The sequence below is a fragment of the Nipponia nippon genome, unplaced genomic scaffold (assembly GCF_047370975.1).
Source record: "Nipponia nippon isolate SJK-2023a ecotype South Korea unplaced genomic scaffold, ASM4737097v1 scaffold_1, whole genome shotgun sequence".
NCBI lineage: Eukaryota > Metazoa > Chordata > Aves > Pelecaniformes > Threskiornithidae > Nipponia > Nipponia nippon.
In genome coordinates this window covers 70,780,001-70,797,329 of record NW_028262290.1, presented here as the reverse complement: position 1 = coordinate 70,797,329, position 17,329 = coordinate 70,780,001, and the positions used below count along the sequence as shown (strand labels likewise).

General features: G+C 42.7%; 1 protein-coding gene across 14 annotated transcripts in view; it reads left to right on the top strand.

Annotated features, from left to right (window-relative positions):
• The window catches only part of LOC104013413 (poly(rC)-binding protein 3), a 545,963-nt gene that overhangs the window by 498,856 nt on the left and 29,778 nt on the right, over positions 1–17,329 (top strand). For 11 of the 14 annotated variants that reach the window (XM_087759356.1, XM_087759257.1, XM_087759246.1 and 8 more), the window contains 4 exons: positions 5,541–5,672; positions 9,622–9,750; positions 11,914–12,057; positions 16,915–16,971. In XM_087759356.1, coding sequence (XP_087615482.1) covers positions 5,541–5,672; positions 9,622–9,750; positions 11,914–12,057; positions 16,915–16,971 — 462 coding nt within the window. The remainder of the gene's footprint in view (positions 1–5,540; positions 5,673–9,621; positions 9,751–11,913; positions 12,058–16,914; positions 16,972–17,329) is intronic. The other 3 variants (XM_087759345.1, XM_009465908.2, XM_087759328.1) reach the window with 1 other exon arrangement.

The following is a 17,329-nucleotide window of genomic DNA, read 5'->3' as shown; positions in this document are numbered from 1 at the left end:
ATCCCTTTCTTATGAGTACTTATTTCTCCAAGTCAGTGAGGTTAATCTCCACATCTCCCCATAGCACTGGGAGATGCTGGCATCGATAGGAAACATCAGCATGTGCCTTTATTTATCCATGGTGATTGTTCACATTTAGAGTAACAGGACTAGAAGAGAGGTCATCAGATGCAGTTGCCTTCTAGCATAAGCAGTATGTCTTGCAACCTACTTCACAGCATGATCAAAAACTAGTTAGATTTTTTCCTGCTTTTTCCTGATATTGGATCCACAACCTCAGTTCTCTGATAATTAGACACCTTCTTTTTACTCCTCACCTAAATTTATTCATGAGCAGTTTATACAGCTTTGTTCCTGTGCCAGCACTGGCCATTAGTTTAAATAATTCTTACCTTTCCATCCCTGAGGATTCCCCTCTTAGACATATTTTTAGAAACTCGTTTTATCCCCTCACACCCTTGCTTTTGCCAAAGTGAGCCAAGCTCAGTCTTTCAGAGGATGCATTTCCCACCCTTCTCGTGACTCTAGTAGTCCCTTTCTACCTTTTCCCAGTTACAGTTTGTGTTAAATGTATGTATTAATTGTGGACAGGTTGCAAATGAAGTTCCATAAGGGCTTATTTAATGGCACTAACAGTCCTCTGTTCTGGCTATCATGCTAACATATCCCTACCGCTGCTAGAAATGCCTCACCTCCTACTAGTGTAATGTTTTGCACACAACCATGCTGCACCTGGTGGGTAACCCCAGCTCCTGCTCAGGTATTTTCAGTGGGAACCTGTTTGGTCTCGGCAGACATCCCTGTCAGCCCCCAGACAAATGACCCTTTTTTTTTGTACTGCAAATGTTAATCCCATTTATATTTCTCCAATCCTTCATGGGTTTTCAGATCTTCCTTTGCGATATTCCGATCTTTCAACATGTTGATAAAGTACCCTGGTGTTGTGGCATGGTATATTTTATAAGAATGCTATTTTTTTTTCCCTTACCAGTTATTAATGAGACAATAATGATTTTGAAGTTGAATCCTTGTCGTGGTTTAACCCCAGCCAGCAACTATGCACCACACAGCCACTCACTCACTACCCCCTTGGTGGAATGGGGGAGAGAATCGGAAGAGTAAAAGTGAGAAAACTCATGGGTTGAGATAAAGACAGTTTAATGGGTAAAGCAAAAGCTGCGCACACAAGCAAAGCAAAGCAAGGAATTCATTCACTACTTCCCATGGGCAGGCAGGTGTTCAGACATCCCCAGGAAAGCAGGGCTCCATCACGCATAATGGTTACTTGGGAAGACAAACGCCATCACGCCCAATGTTCCCCCCTTCCTTCTTCTTCCCCCAGCTTATATACTGAGCATGACGTCATATGGTATGGAATAGCCCTTTGGCCAGTCTGGGTCAGCTGTCCTAGCTATGGTCCCTCCCAGCTTCTTATGCACCTGGCAGAGCACAAGAAGCTGAAAAGTCCTTGACTAGTGTAAACTCTAGTCAGCAAGAACCAAAAACATCAGTGTGTTATCAACATTATTCTCATCCTAAATCCAAAACACAGCACTCTACCAGCTACTAAGAAGAAAATTAACTCTATCCCAGCTGAAACCAGGACAATCCTGCAGAACCACACAAGTAATTCTCTCCAGCCCAATTTTAAAACTACCTGTTCTCAGCTTTATCTCCTACCAGTCTTGTACCAATCCCTGTTTCTTCTAGCTTAAGAGGCAGCTTCCTGTACAGTACCATACCCTCCAATCCACGGAGACCTGGAGAGAGCAGTCTCTCTGCTCTCTACACAAAAAACATGCTCTGCTTAAGGCCTTATCCTGAAAAATGCTGAGGGAATCATTAACAGAGATAATCCCTGCCAGTTCCCACCAGAATGAGTACCCAGAGGAAATAACACTGCATTTCTCATAAAAACATCAAACACTGCACAGCATCAGATCCCCACCCCACCACCCAACACCACGTTGTCTTTGAAAGTGCTGTAGCTAGCAATAGGCAAAGAAATCTGAAATTCAGGCATCTGACTGGATTTTATGCATATTTACCCTTGTAGATTTTAGAGGGTAGTCCAGACTCTTCATGTGGATATTAGCAAAGGGGTATTGGCACTCCCTGCAGATAAGGTACTGCGGTTATATTCTGAAATATCTGTATTTCATTTTAATATAATTGGCTTCTGGTATATTTAAAAGGACAGTGGTAAAGAAAAATGTTTGATATAATCAGTTAGGTTTCCTAACATTATTCCTGTCAATAAACTGAGGTAACTGTAACACTTTAGAGGCAAAATAAAGCACTGCTTCAGAAATTACAAATGAGCCAGCTACCAAATGTTATTTTCCCATGCATGTCTTTTTGTTGGAGATTTCTTCAGCCATTTAAAAAATTAAAAGTCCCAGAGCAGACAGTGCCTGGCCCAGCTCTGGTTATCGTAGCTACCTTCAAACAGAACAAAAAAGATGCATGTGTGAGACTGATGGTTTGAGGGATTTTTTTGTATTTCTTATGCATGCCCACATGAAGCATTTTGACATGAAGCCCTTGAATCCTTAATTTCAACCCTACAGCTGTATAGCTGGGGACAAGCAGGTCTAGAAAGACATGGGAGCCCTGGAATGCTTTTCTAATATTAGAAAAAATCTCAAAAAGCATCAGATAGGAAAAAAGGAAGATCTGGAGGAGTGTTCTCTGTGCTGTTGCTCTGCAGCCCTATATCACTCTGCTTTGACAACCTTCCTAATAAAAGTCGATTTTCTAGCAGCCTGATGATGAATTTACAAGCTAGGTAGGTAATTACATAAACAACTAAAGTATTCACTGCAGAGGAAAAAGAGAGTTGTTAAAAAATGGCACTAACCCAGGCAGACCACTGGAGTTGCAAGAGAGGACATTTTAGAGCAGTGATTTCCAGACTGGAGGCTGAGAGCCAAGAAATGCACCTGTAAATTCACTGGTGATTGGGGCAGCTCTGGTTTTGGGTATAAATATGCATAATCCACTGGAAGCACGTGGTAGTGGAAAAACAGCAGGCAGAGCTCAGTGGTCAGACCTTCTCCAAATAACTAAGAAAAAGTTTGGTGGAATCCTTGTTCATTTGCAAACATTTATGAAGAAATTGCTCAGGTAAATCCTGTGGTGGTCATTACCAAGTGAGGAGCCACCTCACAGACTCGTACTTGCTGTTGAAATTGGCAGGTTTAACATTTTGTTTAGAAACCAGTAAAGAAGAATTTAGACACATTTTTCCCCAGAGGTTTGGTAGATTTCTGAGCTGCCAGGTTTGCTTGCCTTGGGAAGTCTTAGACACTGTGACTCTGGGATGCCAGGAGCTAGGGATGCTACAAGGCTTCAACACTAGGAGCTGGCTCTCCCACCACTTCCAGTCTCCCAGTTAGCCCGTCCTGGCTGAGGAGCAGCCCAGGCAAGCTGGCAGAAAGCCGTGCAATGTCCGGCTCTAGTGTGTGACAGAGCCCTGAGGAAATGGATGCAGTACCGCAGAAAGTTAGAGGTTAAAGAAATAGGAATTTCCCAGTTTGAAAGATGATGGTTCTGAGAGAAAGTCTCGAGCCAACCCTACTAAGGAGCCTGCAGTTCTGGAGGGGATTTTTTTCTGCTCATTTCTCTTTTGTTGTGTTTTTAAGCTGGACAAACTCCTTTATGCACTCCTTGCTGCTGAGCCTGCATGTTTAGATTTTTCTCTTTTTAAATGATGATGAGAAAATAAAGAGAATAGCGGCTTCCAATTTTTGTGCAGTGCTTTTGAAGGCAGTAAGTGCAGTGAAGGCTTTGAGGCCAGGCTGCATATGATATGGAAGTGGGAGACATTATCAGGGTCATGATGGGTGGTGGAAGAGGGTTATTAGCCTAGATCTGGATGATTGTGTGCCTTCACCTGACACAAACATGATCTAAGGAGATGGCATCTTCCAGCTGAAAAATTGGCATGACTTGCGCTTTATTTCAGATACACGGGTGCTGCAAAATTCTGTTATCCCTCTTGCTTTATTCTGGATTGCAATCTCCCACTGACATGGGCACTAAGCAAAATGTGAGTTACTGGCTGGCAGAGGAATGATTTAATAGCTGTCTTGTGGCATGCAGCAGTGCCTCATTCCGTTCAAGATTTTTTTTCTTCTCTTTTAAGCTAAGCGAGGTCACACTGAGCCATTTCTTGGAGGGAATAATGCTGCTATCACAAATGCAGAGGTACTGCAGGAATCAGTGCTGGTGTCACTGAGCTCCTGCACCAGTTCAACAAGGCATGCGGGGTTGTTTAAAGTACGGTTTTTTTTTAACTTGGGGTCTTGATCACACAGTATAGGTACTCCTTTTTTTTTTTTTTTTTTTTAACAAGTGGTAGTCTTGGTAAGTGAGAATGTAGGGAATCACATCAGTTCTGTCTGCTGGAACTCCTGTTGCATCATACATGAGTTAAATGAATACGAAATGCATGCTTTCTGTCGTTCCCATCGTAATCTTTTGGGTAGCATTTCTGTGAAGGATGTAATAGCTCTGCCATTGCACCTCACAGATGGATGAGATGGTGTTTTCAGCTCACAGCTAGTGTTAGCAAACCACACTGAGATTCTCATGAGTTTTTGGACAGGTGCCATGCAGCTTGTGGCTTTTTTTTGTGATCCTAAGTGCTCTCAACAGCATCCCATCTATCAGTGGGAAGATAAGCTTTATCTTTTCCTCTGTGATGAAGACTTTAGAGGGATTGTTTTGTCTTGCCTGTAAGATTTTGAACAAACGAAATATTTAAAACATTGTAAACCTTGCAACAAGTAGTATATTGAAATGCTCATAGAACATATAGTGTAGTCTCTTTGGATAATGACATACACAGATGTAGGTTACATTACCTGGATACAGGTAATTGCTGTTCTGCTGAGCTCTTTGTACTCCAGTTACACAGCTGTGATGGAAAAGATTTTAGAAATTATGTAGCACTACAAATACTTATGGATCTGCTACAAAAGAGAAATTAAACCTGGGGTGTAGCAAAATATTTATCAAAATAATCTAATTTTCTCTGCCTCAGAGCATTCACAGATTCTTTGTCATTCCCTTTTTTAACCTTCTTTCTTTCTATCAAACCTGACAAGAAATTGCATGAAATGTAAAGACATATAGTAGAAATGTCCTAATTGAGATGGCGGAAAAGAGACCAAATCAGGATGTGGAGGCCTGTGAACTCAAAAGCCACTTTGTCTTTTCCATCTGCTTCGTCTGGTCTAATGACAGATACCACCTCCTCCTCCTAGTCTTGCCTCAGAGACTGTCCTCTGGTCCCGCAGCAGGGACCTGCAATGCCAGACAGCAAAAGGGCTCCTCTGGCACAAGCCGCTTGTGCGGTTCGTGCTTGTGGTGTATCACCGGCAGAGCCAGTGGCTTTTCCTGCAACAGAAACAAACCACGACTGGTTGCACGCTCCCCAGGTCTCCACAAACAGCCAGGGCATTTGCTCTGAGACCTTCAGTGCTTACCGGGAATGACAAATCCTCCGCTGATTCTCACTGATGTTGTGATTACAGGACATAAATGCTTCAATGACAAACAGCACGGTGACAAGCAAACCCCCTGTAACACTGCGGCTCGTCGTCCCGGCAAGTCAGTGTGGATCCCTGATAGGAAAAGGAGGTTCTAAAATCAAAGAAATCAGGGAGGTAAGTCTTGGGATGTCTGCCGGGAACACCGGCTAGCTCGGCGTCCTACCGCAGCGTGCCTGCCACCATCGGCTGCTGCATTTTGCTCATCGCACGAACGTGAGCATGTGCTGAGTGAAAAGCCTGGAAAAGCCTTGCTCTGGGGGAAGCAGGGGTCCAGCACAGCTGTAGCCTTCTACCTTCCTTGAAGCTAAAGACCGGGGCGGGTGGGGCGGGAAAGAAACAGCTTTACAAAGTATTAGTCTCTGACGCACAACTTAGCAAAGCAACAGTTTAGCAACAGAAATGGCTCGTGCAGTTCTCTTCAGGCACAGCCCCCTGCCCGGCAATACTCAGGTGATCCCAAGTTGGAGCGTTGCAGCCATTTCCAAATTAGCTACCACCCTTGCAGCCAGAGAAAGGCCCAAGTAGCACTGGGGAGTCCAGGTTAGTCGACAAAACACTTAATCTACTTTTCAGAAAAGAATTACTTTCATACTCCTTTTCTGCTTCTCCCTAATCTCACTGTGCCACAGGTGACCTGATTTCAAGTATTCCAAACCCATATTGATTTTTTTTAACCCAGACTTTATCTAAAGGTATTCATTCAATGTGCTGTGCTAACAGCCACTTTTTTCTTTAACCAGAAAATGCAAAAATTATCATACGATGCCAGTTTTAATTCTTCCATTCATGACTTTAGCAACATAGCACATACCAAGCCAAGGATCCAATGTTTGTAATAGCCAAACAAGAAAATGAGGTACATGCTCAGTTATGTAGAGAAAATCTGAATAGGACATTTCAGAAAAATGGATTTTTATTCTGGAGAAAGTGACAGTACTCCTTCTAAATTTGTATTCTTTTCAACATGGGATGAGGTGTTGAATATCAAGATAACATGCTGATCAATTTTTTTCATTTGACAATGTCAAAACAGAAGTTTTTGACAGGCTTTACCAAAGTGAAACTTCCTTTTTTTTATCTAAAATGTAGATTTGAAGCAGTAGGTTTCAGTGAGCTTTTACATTTCATTTCAAATGTGAAAAAAAGTTAATGGATATTTTTCTATCAAAGAAAATTTGATCAAATGTGAAAAAGGAGTGGAAAATCCTTTGATCAAGATTTTATATCCAGCATTTGCTATGAAATGTTAGTTTGTGGTAGCCTTGGAAGGAAAGTTGATGATAGAGGACAGTTAAGGGTCTCATCCTGTTGACTTTCAAGTTCTTCCCAATTACTTCATTTCAATTCCAATTTGATTGTCCCAGGAGTTTTTTAACGAAGTTCCCTCTGAAGGCTTATCTTCACCTTTCAGGATTTGGCTCTTACTGAAAGGGTCTTTTCTCTCCTTCCGTACAGGGAAGTAAAAGCAGTGTGTACCCCTTCCATTAGTGGACAGAGCTGCCAAAAGCTGTTTCAGAGTTTTTGTTGCCAAGTGAACAACATGTTGTTCCTTCATGCGCCTCTTGCTTTGTAAACTGTGTTCAGGAAAACATGCATAGGTTGTCTGCTGTAAACCCAGAGAAAAACAATTCAGAGCCCTGCCATTTGAAGGGAGTCTCTGTGCTTACTGAGGCCTGCAAATAAAAGGCAATTACAAATCAGATATTTTTTTCTTGGAATGCTCTTACCTTATTTTTCATCAAAGAGTCCGGGAGTTATGCCTCTCAGTAGTCCTTATTGTCAAACTAGCTTTTGAGATGTGGGAGAAAGGAGTCACCTGATGACACTGAGGGGAAGAAAACATTATTTCTGTGCAGATGTTAGGGTCATGGGAAACCCTCTCTCTTTTTTTCTTTAATCCCAAAAAAGCTTTGTCAGAGAACTTTGTATAGATGGGAGAAGATACTTGTATTTCCTGGGTGGGAGGAAGGTGTTCAGTTTGCCTTACGCATGGGACATTTCTGGCTCAGATTCTGCATGGCCAGCGGACTGTTGGTGTTTGCGGCAGTCCGTGCCTGGGTGAGTCGGCAAGCCTGCTGAGTGCCTGCACCTTCTTGCCCTGGCAGGCAGCAGGCAAAGCCAGGCTAAAGCCTTGCCACTGGAGAAGGCAGAGCTACTTCCAGAGCACACAGTCGGAGGCGACCTCAGCCACAAGACATGATTTCTCTTGGTCCTCCAGATCTCTTAGGTGTCCAGGAGAACTGTCAGGCAGCAGGAATACAGCTGATTTCTTAGTTGTGTTAAAATAGGAGCAGGCATGAGTGTGAACCATGTGCTGATGAGTGCTTAGCTCTAGGTTTTACAGCTGTCGATACTTTGGATTTTATTTTAAATATTGGTAACCTCATCCAGAGCACTGAGTGAGTGCTTTTAGGATATAGGTTTTTAAAGCTGAGGTTGGTCTGTTGGTCTGTATACATTAAATGACTGAAGTGATTATTCTGGTGAGCATCGTTTCAGGAGCAGTTACCTACTAGTCTAGTACAAGGAAGTAAAAGGATAATGTTTGGCCAAATAGGTGTTTTGATAAGGCTAATGTAGCAAGAAGTCACGCTGCACATTTTCTTAAGCATAAGGGTCATGGACAAAACATTACTCGTTTTTTCGTTGCTGACTTATGACCAAAGTCAAAGAATAAACAAGATAGACTGGCACTGGAAGCAAATGCATAAATGACTGCAGTATTTGGCAGAGTATTTTGTGCTAGATGTAGAGATACCCAGAACTGTACGTTAAACAGCAAATACCACCAAATGGGAAAAAAAAGGAGCATCCAGCTCGAAATGTGGTCTAATTTCATCATCACACAACACACTGAGCGGCAATGGCACGAGGGATGGTCTTTTGTGTTCAGTCATGTACCCAGGAACAACATGTAGGGTTGCTGTACTATTTTCAAGATAAGATTAGAAAAAAAGAAGAAAAGAAAAGCATGACTGAGTGATCAAATTATCGCAAAATTCCAAAGCCTAGTATAGAGCAAGGTATTGATATTCTGGCCTTAAACAGCACTACTGAACAGAAGATGCAATCAGTAATTTAATCAGTCTCTGGAAAGAAGTATAACATGTGGTGTAGGTAATCAGCAGGAAAACAGATTAACTCCTTGCTGACTGACACAAAGTCAATGGTTACTGAAAATACTTTTTTTAAAAAGCCCGAAATATTGCATTGCAATAACAGTCAGGAATAGATTTTGTTTGTAATACGTGACAGTGCTAACTCAATATGAAATGCCGGGTTTTTTTCTATTGAGTGAAAAGGTCTTTCGGGATGTTTTGTGAAATAATGCCAGGGATTGTTTTGGCCTCATGTATTTTTTTCTTTCTTTGTTTTGGTTTTGTTTTTTTTTTTGTTAACTAAGATACATTAGTGCCAAGATCAAATTTAAAAAAATAAAACAAAACTGGTTCATTACCTCCTTGGGTTCATTAATGAGCTAAAAGTTGATGATGTGCATATATTTAATCAACACTAATTATAATTTAGAAGTGCTTTTCTACCATCCTGAACTATTCCAGAGCATAACGCAGCCCCAAATTTTATCCAGAGAAACAAGTCAGCCATCAGTGGATTAAAGAGCCATTTATCTGCAACTCATTTGATTAGCAGACCTTCTTCAGTTATCAGCATTTTTTTCCTTTCTTTTTTTTTATTATTGAAAAGTACTTCATTTCGCCTTTTTCTTTTTTCAGTCACCATTGCAACTCTCTGTCTTTGAGGGGGTTAAAAGACTTGTCCTGAAATTCAGGTCACAGTTTGATTCATTGACAGCTACTGAGGACTAATCTTCCTAGGATGGGAGTGTTTGCAAATTGGCTTGAACAGGCAAATCTGTGTCCTGCCAGACCCCAATTACCCTGCCTGGGCATGAGTTTACATACGCGCTCTACCACTATCAAGCAAGGAAAAGACAAAAAGTTTAGAGGTGCATCCCCTCTGTCACATCAATGCATCACTGGCTTTTGAGAGATGCCGTTGCCTGCCCGACGGTGACGCTCTCTTTGCTTTGTCTCTGCTCAAGTCCACAGGAGCCCAGGTGCAGGTAGCGGGGGACATGTTGCCAAACTCGACGGAGCGCGCAGTGACTATATCAGGCACTCCCGACGCCATTATCCAGTGCGTGAAACAAATATGTGTGGTTATGCTGGAGGTAAGTGAGTGCTTGGCATATCACCTCTCACTCGGGAGATGCTCAAACACATTATTAATTTTCAGTTGCCCTGGGCTCCCCAGGGGTGCTGCCTGCCCTTCCCGTGCCAAGGATTTCGAGAGGACCCTGTTAGACTGTGCCCTTCCTGGTGCTTGAGAGCCTCTCGCAGCAGGGTTTAGCAATCAAAGACCAGGGCTCTCATGACACTGTCAAACAACAAACCAGGCCCAGCATGGAGCTGCAAGCCATTCTGAGAGAAAAGAATTTTACTCTGATGTAGAATAGGGCAGAAAACGTCTAGGTCTTGTTTTAAATAGAAATAATGCTGACTAGTGTAATTTAGATTTACCAGGACTTTTTGCTTCCTTAGGGTCAGGTCATTGCATAAGGCCAGGATGTTTCATTTTGATGGCAGTTTCTTAGCTCATAGATGAAATCACACAAAATTAATTTATATGAAAATCTGGGCATTTTAACCCATGCTGAAAATGCCCATAATTTCTTGCAGGTACATTTCTCAACTGATTAAGTTGAATAGAAGTTTGAAAAAAAAATATTTCAGCAAATCAAAATTTTGATTTTGACGTAGTAACCATAACTTTTGATGAGGAGCATGAAGCATCTCTGCTTTTATCACATTTTCTGCTGGAAAATTTTCTGTGTTTTTTTGGTTTGGTTTGGTTTTTTACCTGTCTAATCAGGGGCTGTCTCATGATGATCTCCAACACCCTACTGTTCTGTTATTCTTCAAAGAAGAGAGAAACAGTGGAGTGTTTGAGACAGCACTACAGCTATTGGCTGTTCAGAAGTATGCAATGCATCAAAATGACATACAGCCTTTGCATCAAAATGTCATGCAGCCTAATGTAATTAAAAGCATAAAAATTAATAAATCCCCAGAGTTTTACTGGGTAACAGTGACTCTCGTTTCAGTTTTTACTGCACTACTGTGAGGAAGGAATTTCTTTATAAAAATGCAAGAGAACAGAAAGATAATACTGAAAAATAATTTTAGTTTGTTAGAGATGGGGTACGTGATGGCAATAGTTAGCAGCTTTGTGAATACAGAGTGTAGTCTATTGTCCAGGTGACATTTGTGGAATAAATAGTTATTTGCTAAAGAAGATGAGAGAAGCCACTTCTCAAAATCAGAGAGACACAGTCCTATTTTCCCACAGGTAGAGCCACTTTTTAAATAACCAGTTTCGACGTAAGAAGTATTTAATTTTAGCATTAGGCAAATCGTAAGCAGCACTAAGAAGACACTGGCTTAACTACAGTTTGCTGTTTCAAACGTTTAAGAAAATGAATGTGCTCTAATTTGCAGCATATATTTAATTTGGCAACAAACACTTTCATCGACATGAAATACCTAATTATTTGTTATTAATTAATGGAAGTGATATTGTTGTTACCTTCTTTAGTTGTAGTTAATGCACTGAAATCAGGGCACCATTCTGCTAGGTGTTGCACAGGCAGCTTGAAACCTTTTTACAGACACGTGCTCCTGCTTTATTTACAAGGAGAAAGTTATCCTCGGTCAAGGGTTTTCCCTTTGGGTCCTTGCCTTGGGCTACAGGGAACAAACTCCCTTTTCATGCATTATGAAGGCCATGGTTATGCTCCTGCTGAAGCCGGGACAATTTTTCTCCAACCTTCCAGCTCAGTCAGACGAAAGGCAGGGTCAGGCTGGTCATTTGCAATTAAACAGCTGACTTAACTGAGTTAGTAAAACAAGAAACCTTGATGTGTAGCAGTGTAGGAAAGATCGATAAGCAGGAGATGTGCTCTGTGTTAACAAAGCCAGAGCACAGGCCGGACTCTTCCAAAACATTGACACATTTCAAAATTGTGCCTGTGTTTCCTGAAATGCCTTGACATGCTTAATGAAGCTTCATAGCTTCATCCAACAGTAGCAGTAATGAAGCCACGAGTGCCAGCACTGCCTGTTTTGGCTGTGCAGTTGGGACCTTGGCTCTTCCCCTCGAAGCCCAGACAACCAGCCTGCGGCTTGCTTTTGGGCTGTTGGGGTGGAGGGCAGGGCGGGCTGGGCTGGGTTAGGTGCATGCCTTGTTGTCTGAGGTGACCAAGATAAGAAGTGATTTTTTTAATATGAGCTCTGCTTCATTCTGCATTTTGATCACTTTGTGTTTTTGTCTGCAGTCCCCACCCAAAGGTGCCACCATCCCCTACCGTCCCAAACCTGCCTCTGCACCTATCATTTTTGCAGGTGGCCAGGTAAGAGCAGACACCATTCTGGCTTCAGCTGGAAACCACACCGTCTTGGCCCAACCTCAGCCAGCGCCTGTTAGTTTTCAACTTTTACTCTTTTTTGCCTGGTATAGTATTGATGTGCTTTGTCTACTCTGTGTGCTTACAGTTCGCAGGAAAGGAGAACACTGCATTGCAAACTTGATGCAAAATTGTGATGACTGATATTTTACGAAGATTTAAAATTAAATTCTGTAATTAAGAAAAGCTTGCCCTTCTGCGAATTGAGAGGTGTCCAAATCAGACAGTCCCTGAGGGGGACAAAACTGCTTATCGTAAGGGTTGGTTTTTTTCACTCCTAACTTGCAGCTCCACTAGCAGTATAAGCAGTTTTGTCAGTTTTCAGAGATGATCAAACAGCAGGATGTCTCTGCTCATGAAAGGCATAATTTTTCTTTCATAGTTTTGATATTTTTTAGGACCAAATAGTGCATTTTGCAGTTAAAATTTACACACACGTAATTTCTGCTGCTTATAGTCCCTCAGGACCAAGTAACAATGGGGTTTGAGGTTACAGGAACTCTATGCATGCAAGTGTAGACTTTCCCAACCATGGCGAGCAACAGCTTGATTGATAACGCAAGAACAACGTTCCTGTTTCTTTTTTATATGGTGAAGTTTTGACAATTCATCTTCATCTTAAGCTATATCAGTTAGGGTTCTCCTCTGCCTTTAAAACCCTGTGTGCGATGTGACTCTTCCTTGTCTTTTGATAATGCTCTGAAATGAGTCTGCAACATGCTACTGAGATGTGGCAGGAATTTTCTCTGCCATCATCCATTGCAGTTTTAGTGCAATGTTTAGTGCAGTTTTAGTGCATCCATGCAATGAAGTTTTAGTAACTGATGAGCCAGCAATGAACACAGCTGATATGTACCCTAAAAACACCATAGGGGACTCACAAGGGAACCCGTATAGCCAACAGGCTAAGAGCAGCACTGCCCAGGTATGTGCAATGGTGGAGGAGTGAGATGCTGCAAGCCCTGCCCAACTCAAGGGGAAACTGATCTCCTAAATCTGGCTTAGAGGAAGGCAGCCATCTCTCTACTCGGGATTCATGCATGTGAAGCCTCTCTGGCAATAAGGTACCCCCACCCAGCCAAATCTTTTCTCCAAGATGGCAACAGGGCCTCTTTTTAAGCAGTTATCCAGTGGGAAGAGCTACGCAGCTGCATGGTAGAACATCTGCAGGCAGGTCCCACCTCCCGTCCCATTAGCCCAGCCCAGGTCATCACCTTGTTGTGGGGTGTAGGGTGTGGGCTGCTGGCACAGCAGCCCTAGAGACCATGTCTCACTCCAGTAGGCAATTTCAGAGGTCATATGAGAAGCTGGACACAGGGTTCCTGGTGGGGCAGAGGGTACACCGTGCCGTTAGTATTGTTGGTGGTATGACAACCTGCGCCACCACAATCTGCCAGTTTGTAAGGAAGCTCCTGCACATCTCAAGCATACGCCAAAGCCCCATTGCTTCTGACAGGCCCTTGTAATGAGATTTCTCTGAATTTTTGTCTCAGAGTTTTACCTTCTACTCTGTAATGATGTGTTGTGGTGTATATCTAGATTTTCGTAATCTGAATGTAGTAGCTTTCAATTCCTGGTGTTCAAGCCTACCACTCTTAGTCATCTTCAGAAGAAGGAATCTGCTTCCTTAGTAACCAAAGTTGAACTGAAATTTAAAATAATTTGCCAGAAATTCGTCTATGACTGAAAGTTCAGAATAATTTACTCCATATATATGTTTACACTGCAGTGCTTTCCTTTGAGAAATATGTGTGTATATATGCAGCAGCCCATGTTACCAGTATTGTAATTGCCACTACCTTCAAAGACTGTCTCTGTGTATGATTACTCAAAAGTATTGAAACGGTTTGCTGTAGTGCTCTAAGCAGTTTGTATAAATAATTGAAAGTGTCCTATTTTAAGGTCTAATAGCTCTTGTCATCTTCAGTTTTATCAGTTAAAGAAGTGTTCTCACTTTTCTAACACAACCTTGTTGATATGAGAAAGAGTGTAAGAGACAGACACTTTCTGTGTGCTTTGAATTTCTGTGTGCTCTGACTGAGTAGGCTTTTTAAGAAAATGCTTAAGGTGTGTTTGGGCATCAGTATGGAAAGACACTTCAACCAGGTTTCACAAGTGAAAATTAATACTGAAAATAAAATTTTATCAGCAGTGTTAATTCCATCCAACCTTTTGGCTGTGCCATCAGAAGTTATTTTTCCATTCTAAATTACATCATGGCTATCTTGAAAGGTTTTGGTTTGTTTAATGGTTGCGTATCAAGCAACACTAGCAAAATCAAATTTCTAGTTTTCCTTAACAAGATGAGGTTCTTCTGCTTTAAGTATTGCTTTTAATTCTCTTGTGCTTCTTCGATATTATATTGCATGACAGAACTAAAAGGAAGCTGAACACTGTCCTGCCCTGCTCTGCCCCTTACCTATATTTAGCATATGCAGTCGTTAAATAAAAAATAAATCCAGCACTCCTGCCAGATGGAAACAAAGTGGAAATTGCTACCCACTGTGCTACATTGCCGTTTAGATGGATACTCACAGGGTACAGATTTGCTTTATGTCTCGTAGCAGTTTTATGCTTTAAATTGAGGAAGATTTGTAGACCAGGTCATTCCTGCTGTTACTAATGTCAGTATGTCAGTAGGAAAGTTGCCCTTGACTTTGATGAAAGCAGACCCATAGCTCATGTCCTTAGTGAAACGTTACAGTACAGATGTCTCAGTAACCTCTACCACGCTTGTACTTAGTATGCCTCAGCCACAGAAGGGCACAGTTCCTCTGCCAAGGGGTAAAGCAGTCAAAGACAGTTTTTCTCAACCTAAATCAATCAAATGACCTTTTGGGAGCCTAAGAAATTAAGAGCTTTTTTTTTTTTTTTTACTGGGAAAGAAAATTCAAGACCCATCTTGTCCATGCTGCTTTGATGGTTTTCATTGACAACCACATAAGAGCTAGGCTGAGTTCTGCACGTTCACTATTTTTGTTATTTCTCCAGTTTGTTTGCTTCCTCATATGTATACATGGAAGTATGAGGGAGTGGAGTGATGAGGAAAGGGGTGACTTCAATTAGGTTCGCTGGTGATTTTTTTGCGGTGCTTTCTTGCTGGTTTGCAGACCGCTGCTTGGGAGGCACACATGTAAAAGATGTTCTCTCAGCTGGGTTTGAAGTAAAGCCAAGATCAGAAAGGACACTTGTGATGCAGCACAGAGGCTCACAGACCAAAGCATGGTTTCCAAACCCGCTGTTTGCTCATGGACCTAAGCCCCCGCCCAACACCATTTCCAGCTATAACCTCCCTGAGGCTGCTCTTGCGCTTGGCTACGCACAGAGCCCCCGCTCAGCAAAGCAGTGTAACATCTGCTTAAGGTTGTCCTCATTTGGTAAAACACCTAAACACCTGCTTTGCTTGCTTGAATATGTGCTTGCTTAAGAGCCACCGACAGCTGTGATCCCGTTTTGGTGAACTGGAACCTTTTCCTGTAATTTATAAACCATCCATAATGGCCATCCCCTGTAGATGCACGTGAGTATGTATGCCCATGGGCATCCCATTGAGCCCAGTCGCACACATTTCTGCCTGAAAACTGCTCATGTGCATACTGTTTGCAGGATTGAGGCCTTGCTTTATAACTAATTTAAAAACTAAATTAAATGTTTCCTCTCCAGAAGAGAAATTCTGCTGCAGAAATGTGCATTAAGCAGTTGGAGCATTAAAGGTTTTAATATCCGAATTCCATTAAATGAATTGTTTTATCGTTTGCAGAGGATTCATTACTTTCTAAGAGGCCTTTTGTCAAATAAGCATTTTGCAAACTAAGCTAATCAGCTCTGTTCCTGTTTATAATTCTCCCACTACAAATATTTGTATGTTATAATTTGTCCTTCTGCTTTCCTGCCTGTCTAAGCACAAGCGCATTAAAATCTTTCTGACATGCTGTTGCATTCAGTAAAGCCCTACAGGATCTAATAGAAAATTACAAACTCCCTCGATTTTTTTCTTTGTAGGCCATTACAGAGAGTTGAACAGAGCCAGCAGGAGAGACGAAGGGCCTGGCTAACTAGTGCCAGGCATCCCACTGTATCCCCTCTCACTCATGTGCTTTTTTTGCCTCCCCCACCTCACTCCAGTGCTGCCAGGAGCAATGCCAGAAACTGTAGCCCTTGCGCTGCTCTTGTGCTGCAGAGAGGCTGGATTTGGAGGGGGGATATTTGGTTTCTTGCGGAAGATAAGACCGCCATGCTGGGGGTCTCCATCATGCTCCTGTCTCCAAACTGGCATGCTGGCCCCGTGCCCAGGCGCTGTAGGACAGGCTGCTATCCAGCACCCATGCTCACATACCCGCTGGCATGGCAGCCTGGGGCGTGAGTCCCGTGGCCAGAAGAGGTGGCTCAGAGCTGCACACAGTAGTCAGGAGTTGGATGTCAGGGCAGGAGATCCCCCGGGGGGGTCTGCCCCATCCTTGCTGCCCCAGCATCAGCATCTCCCCGTGTGCATCAGTGGCACCGGGCGGATGGGGCAGCAGGGAGGGGAAAGGGCCACCCCCCATGCTCCTCAGCCCCTGTGGTGTTCCCAGCTCTGCTCCCAGCAGACAGAGCTGGGCTGAAGAGGGGTCCTGAAGCCGGGGGTCACCAGAGCTCGGGCAGTGGCAGTTGGCATCCCCTGCTGGCAAGGGGTGCGCGGGCAGCCCAGCTAAGATCTTCCTGTCCCATGCCAAGTGTTATCAAGCAGCACAAGACAATTAAGCCTCACTCAGCATTGAAAGCAATGCGGGTAGCATTCACCTGGGGAGCCAGGAGGAGCTTTTCTGATGAAAACAGGAACACGGCTTGTCCCACCTGACTGACCTGTGTCTTAACTGTGCTTGTTGTTTTCAGGCATTCACGATTCAGGGGCAGTATGCCATCCCTCATCCAGACGTGAGTCCTGCGCATGTAAATTACTCCCTTTTTCTTCCTCTCCCTCTTATTTGTTCTGGGCAACATTTGCTTTCTACAGTTAGCAGTAAAGACACGGCCTAAGGACACCTTTCCTGAACAACACACTGTAGAGCCACGTGTTAGCTCAGCTGCATCTCTTACCTTTTGTAATAATTGCTAGAAAGTACAATGGCCCAGGAACAAATGACAGTTATCCTGTGTTTCTTTGCATGTGATATATTTGAGTTCTTTTAATATGTAATTCTACAGTAATTAGTTAATATTAACAATAGCCATTACATGTAATAACAATAGAGATGTCATTTATAACCAGTTTGTTGTTTTTTTTTTTTTCTCTACGGTAGATTAGAAT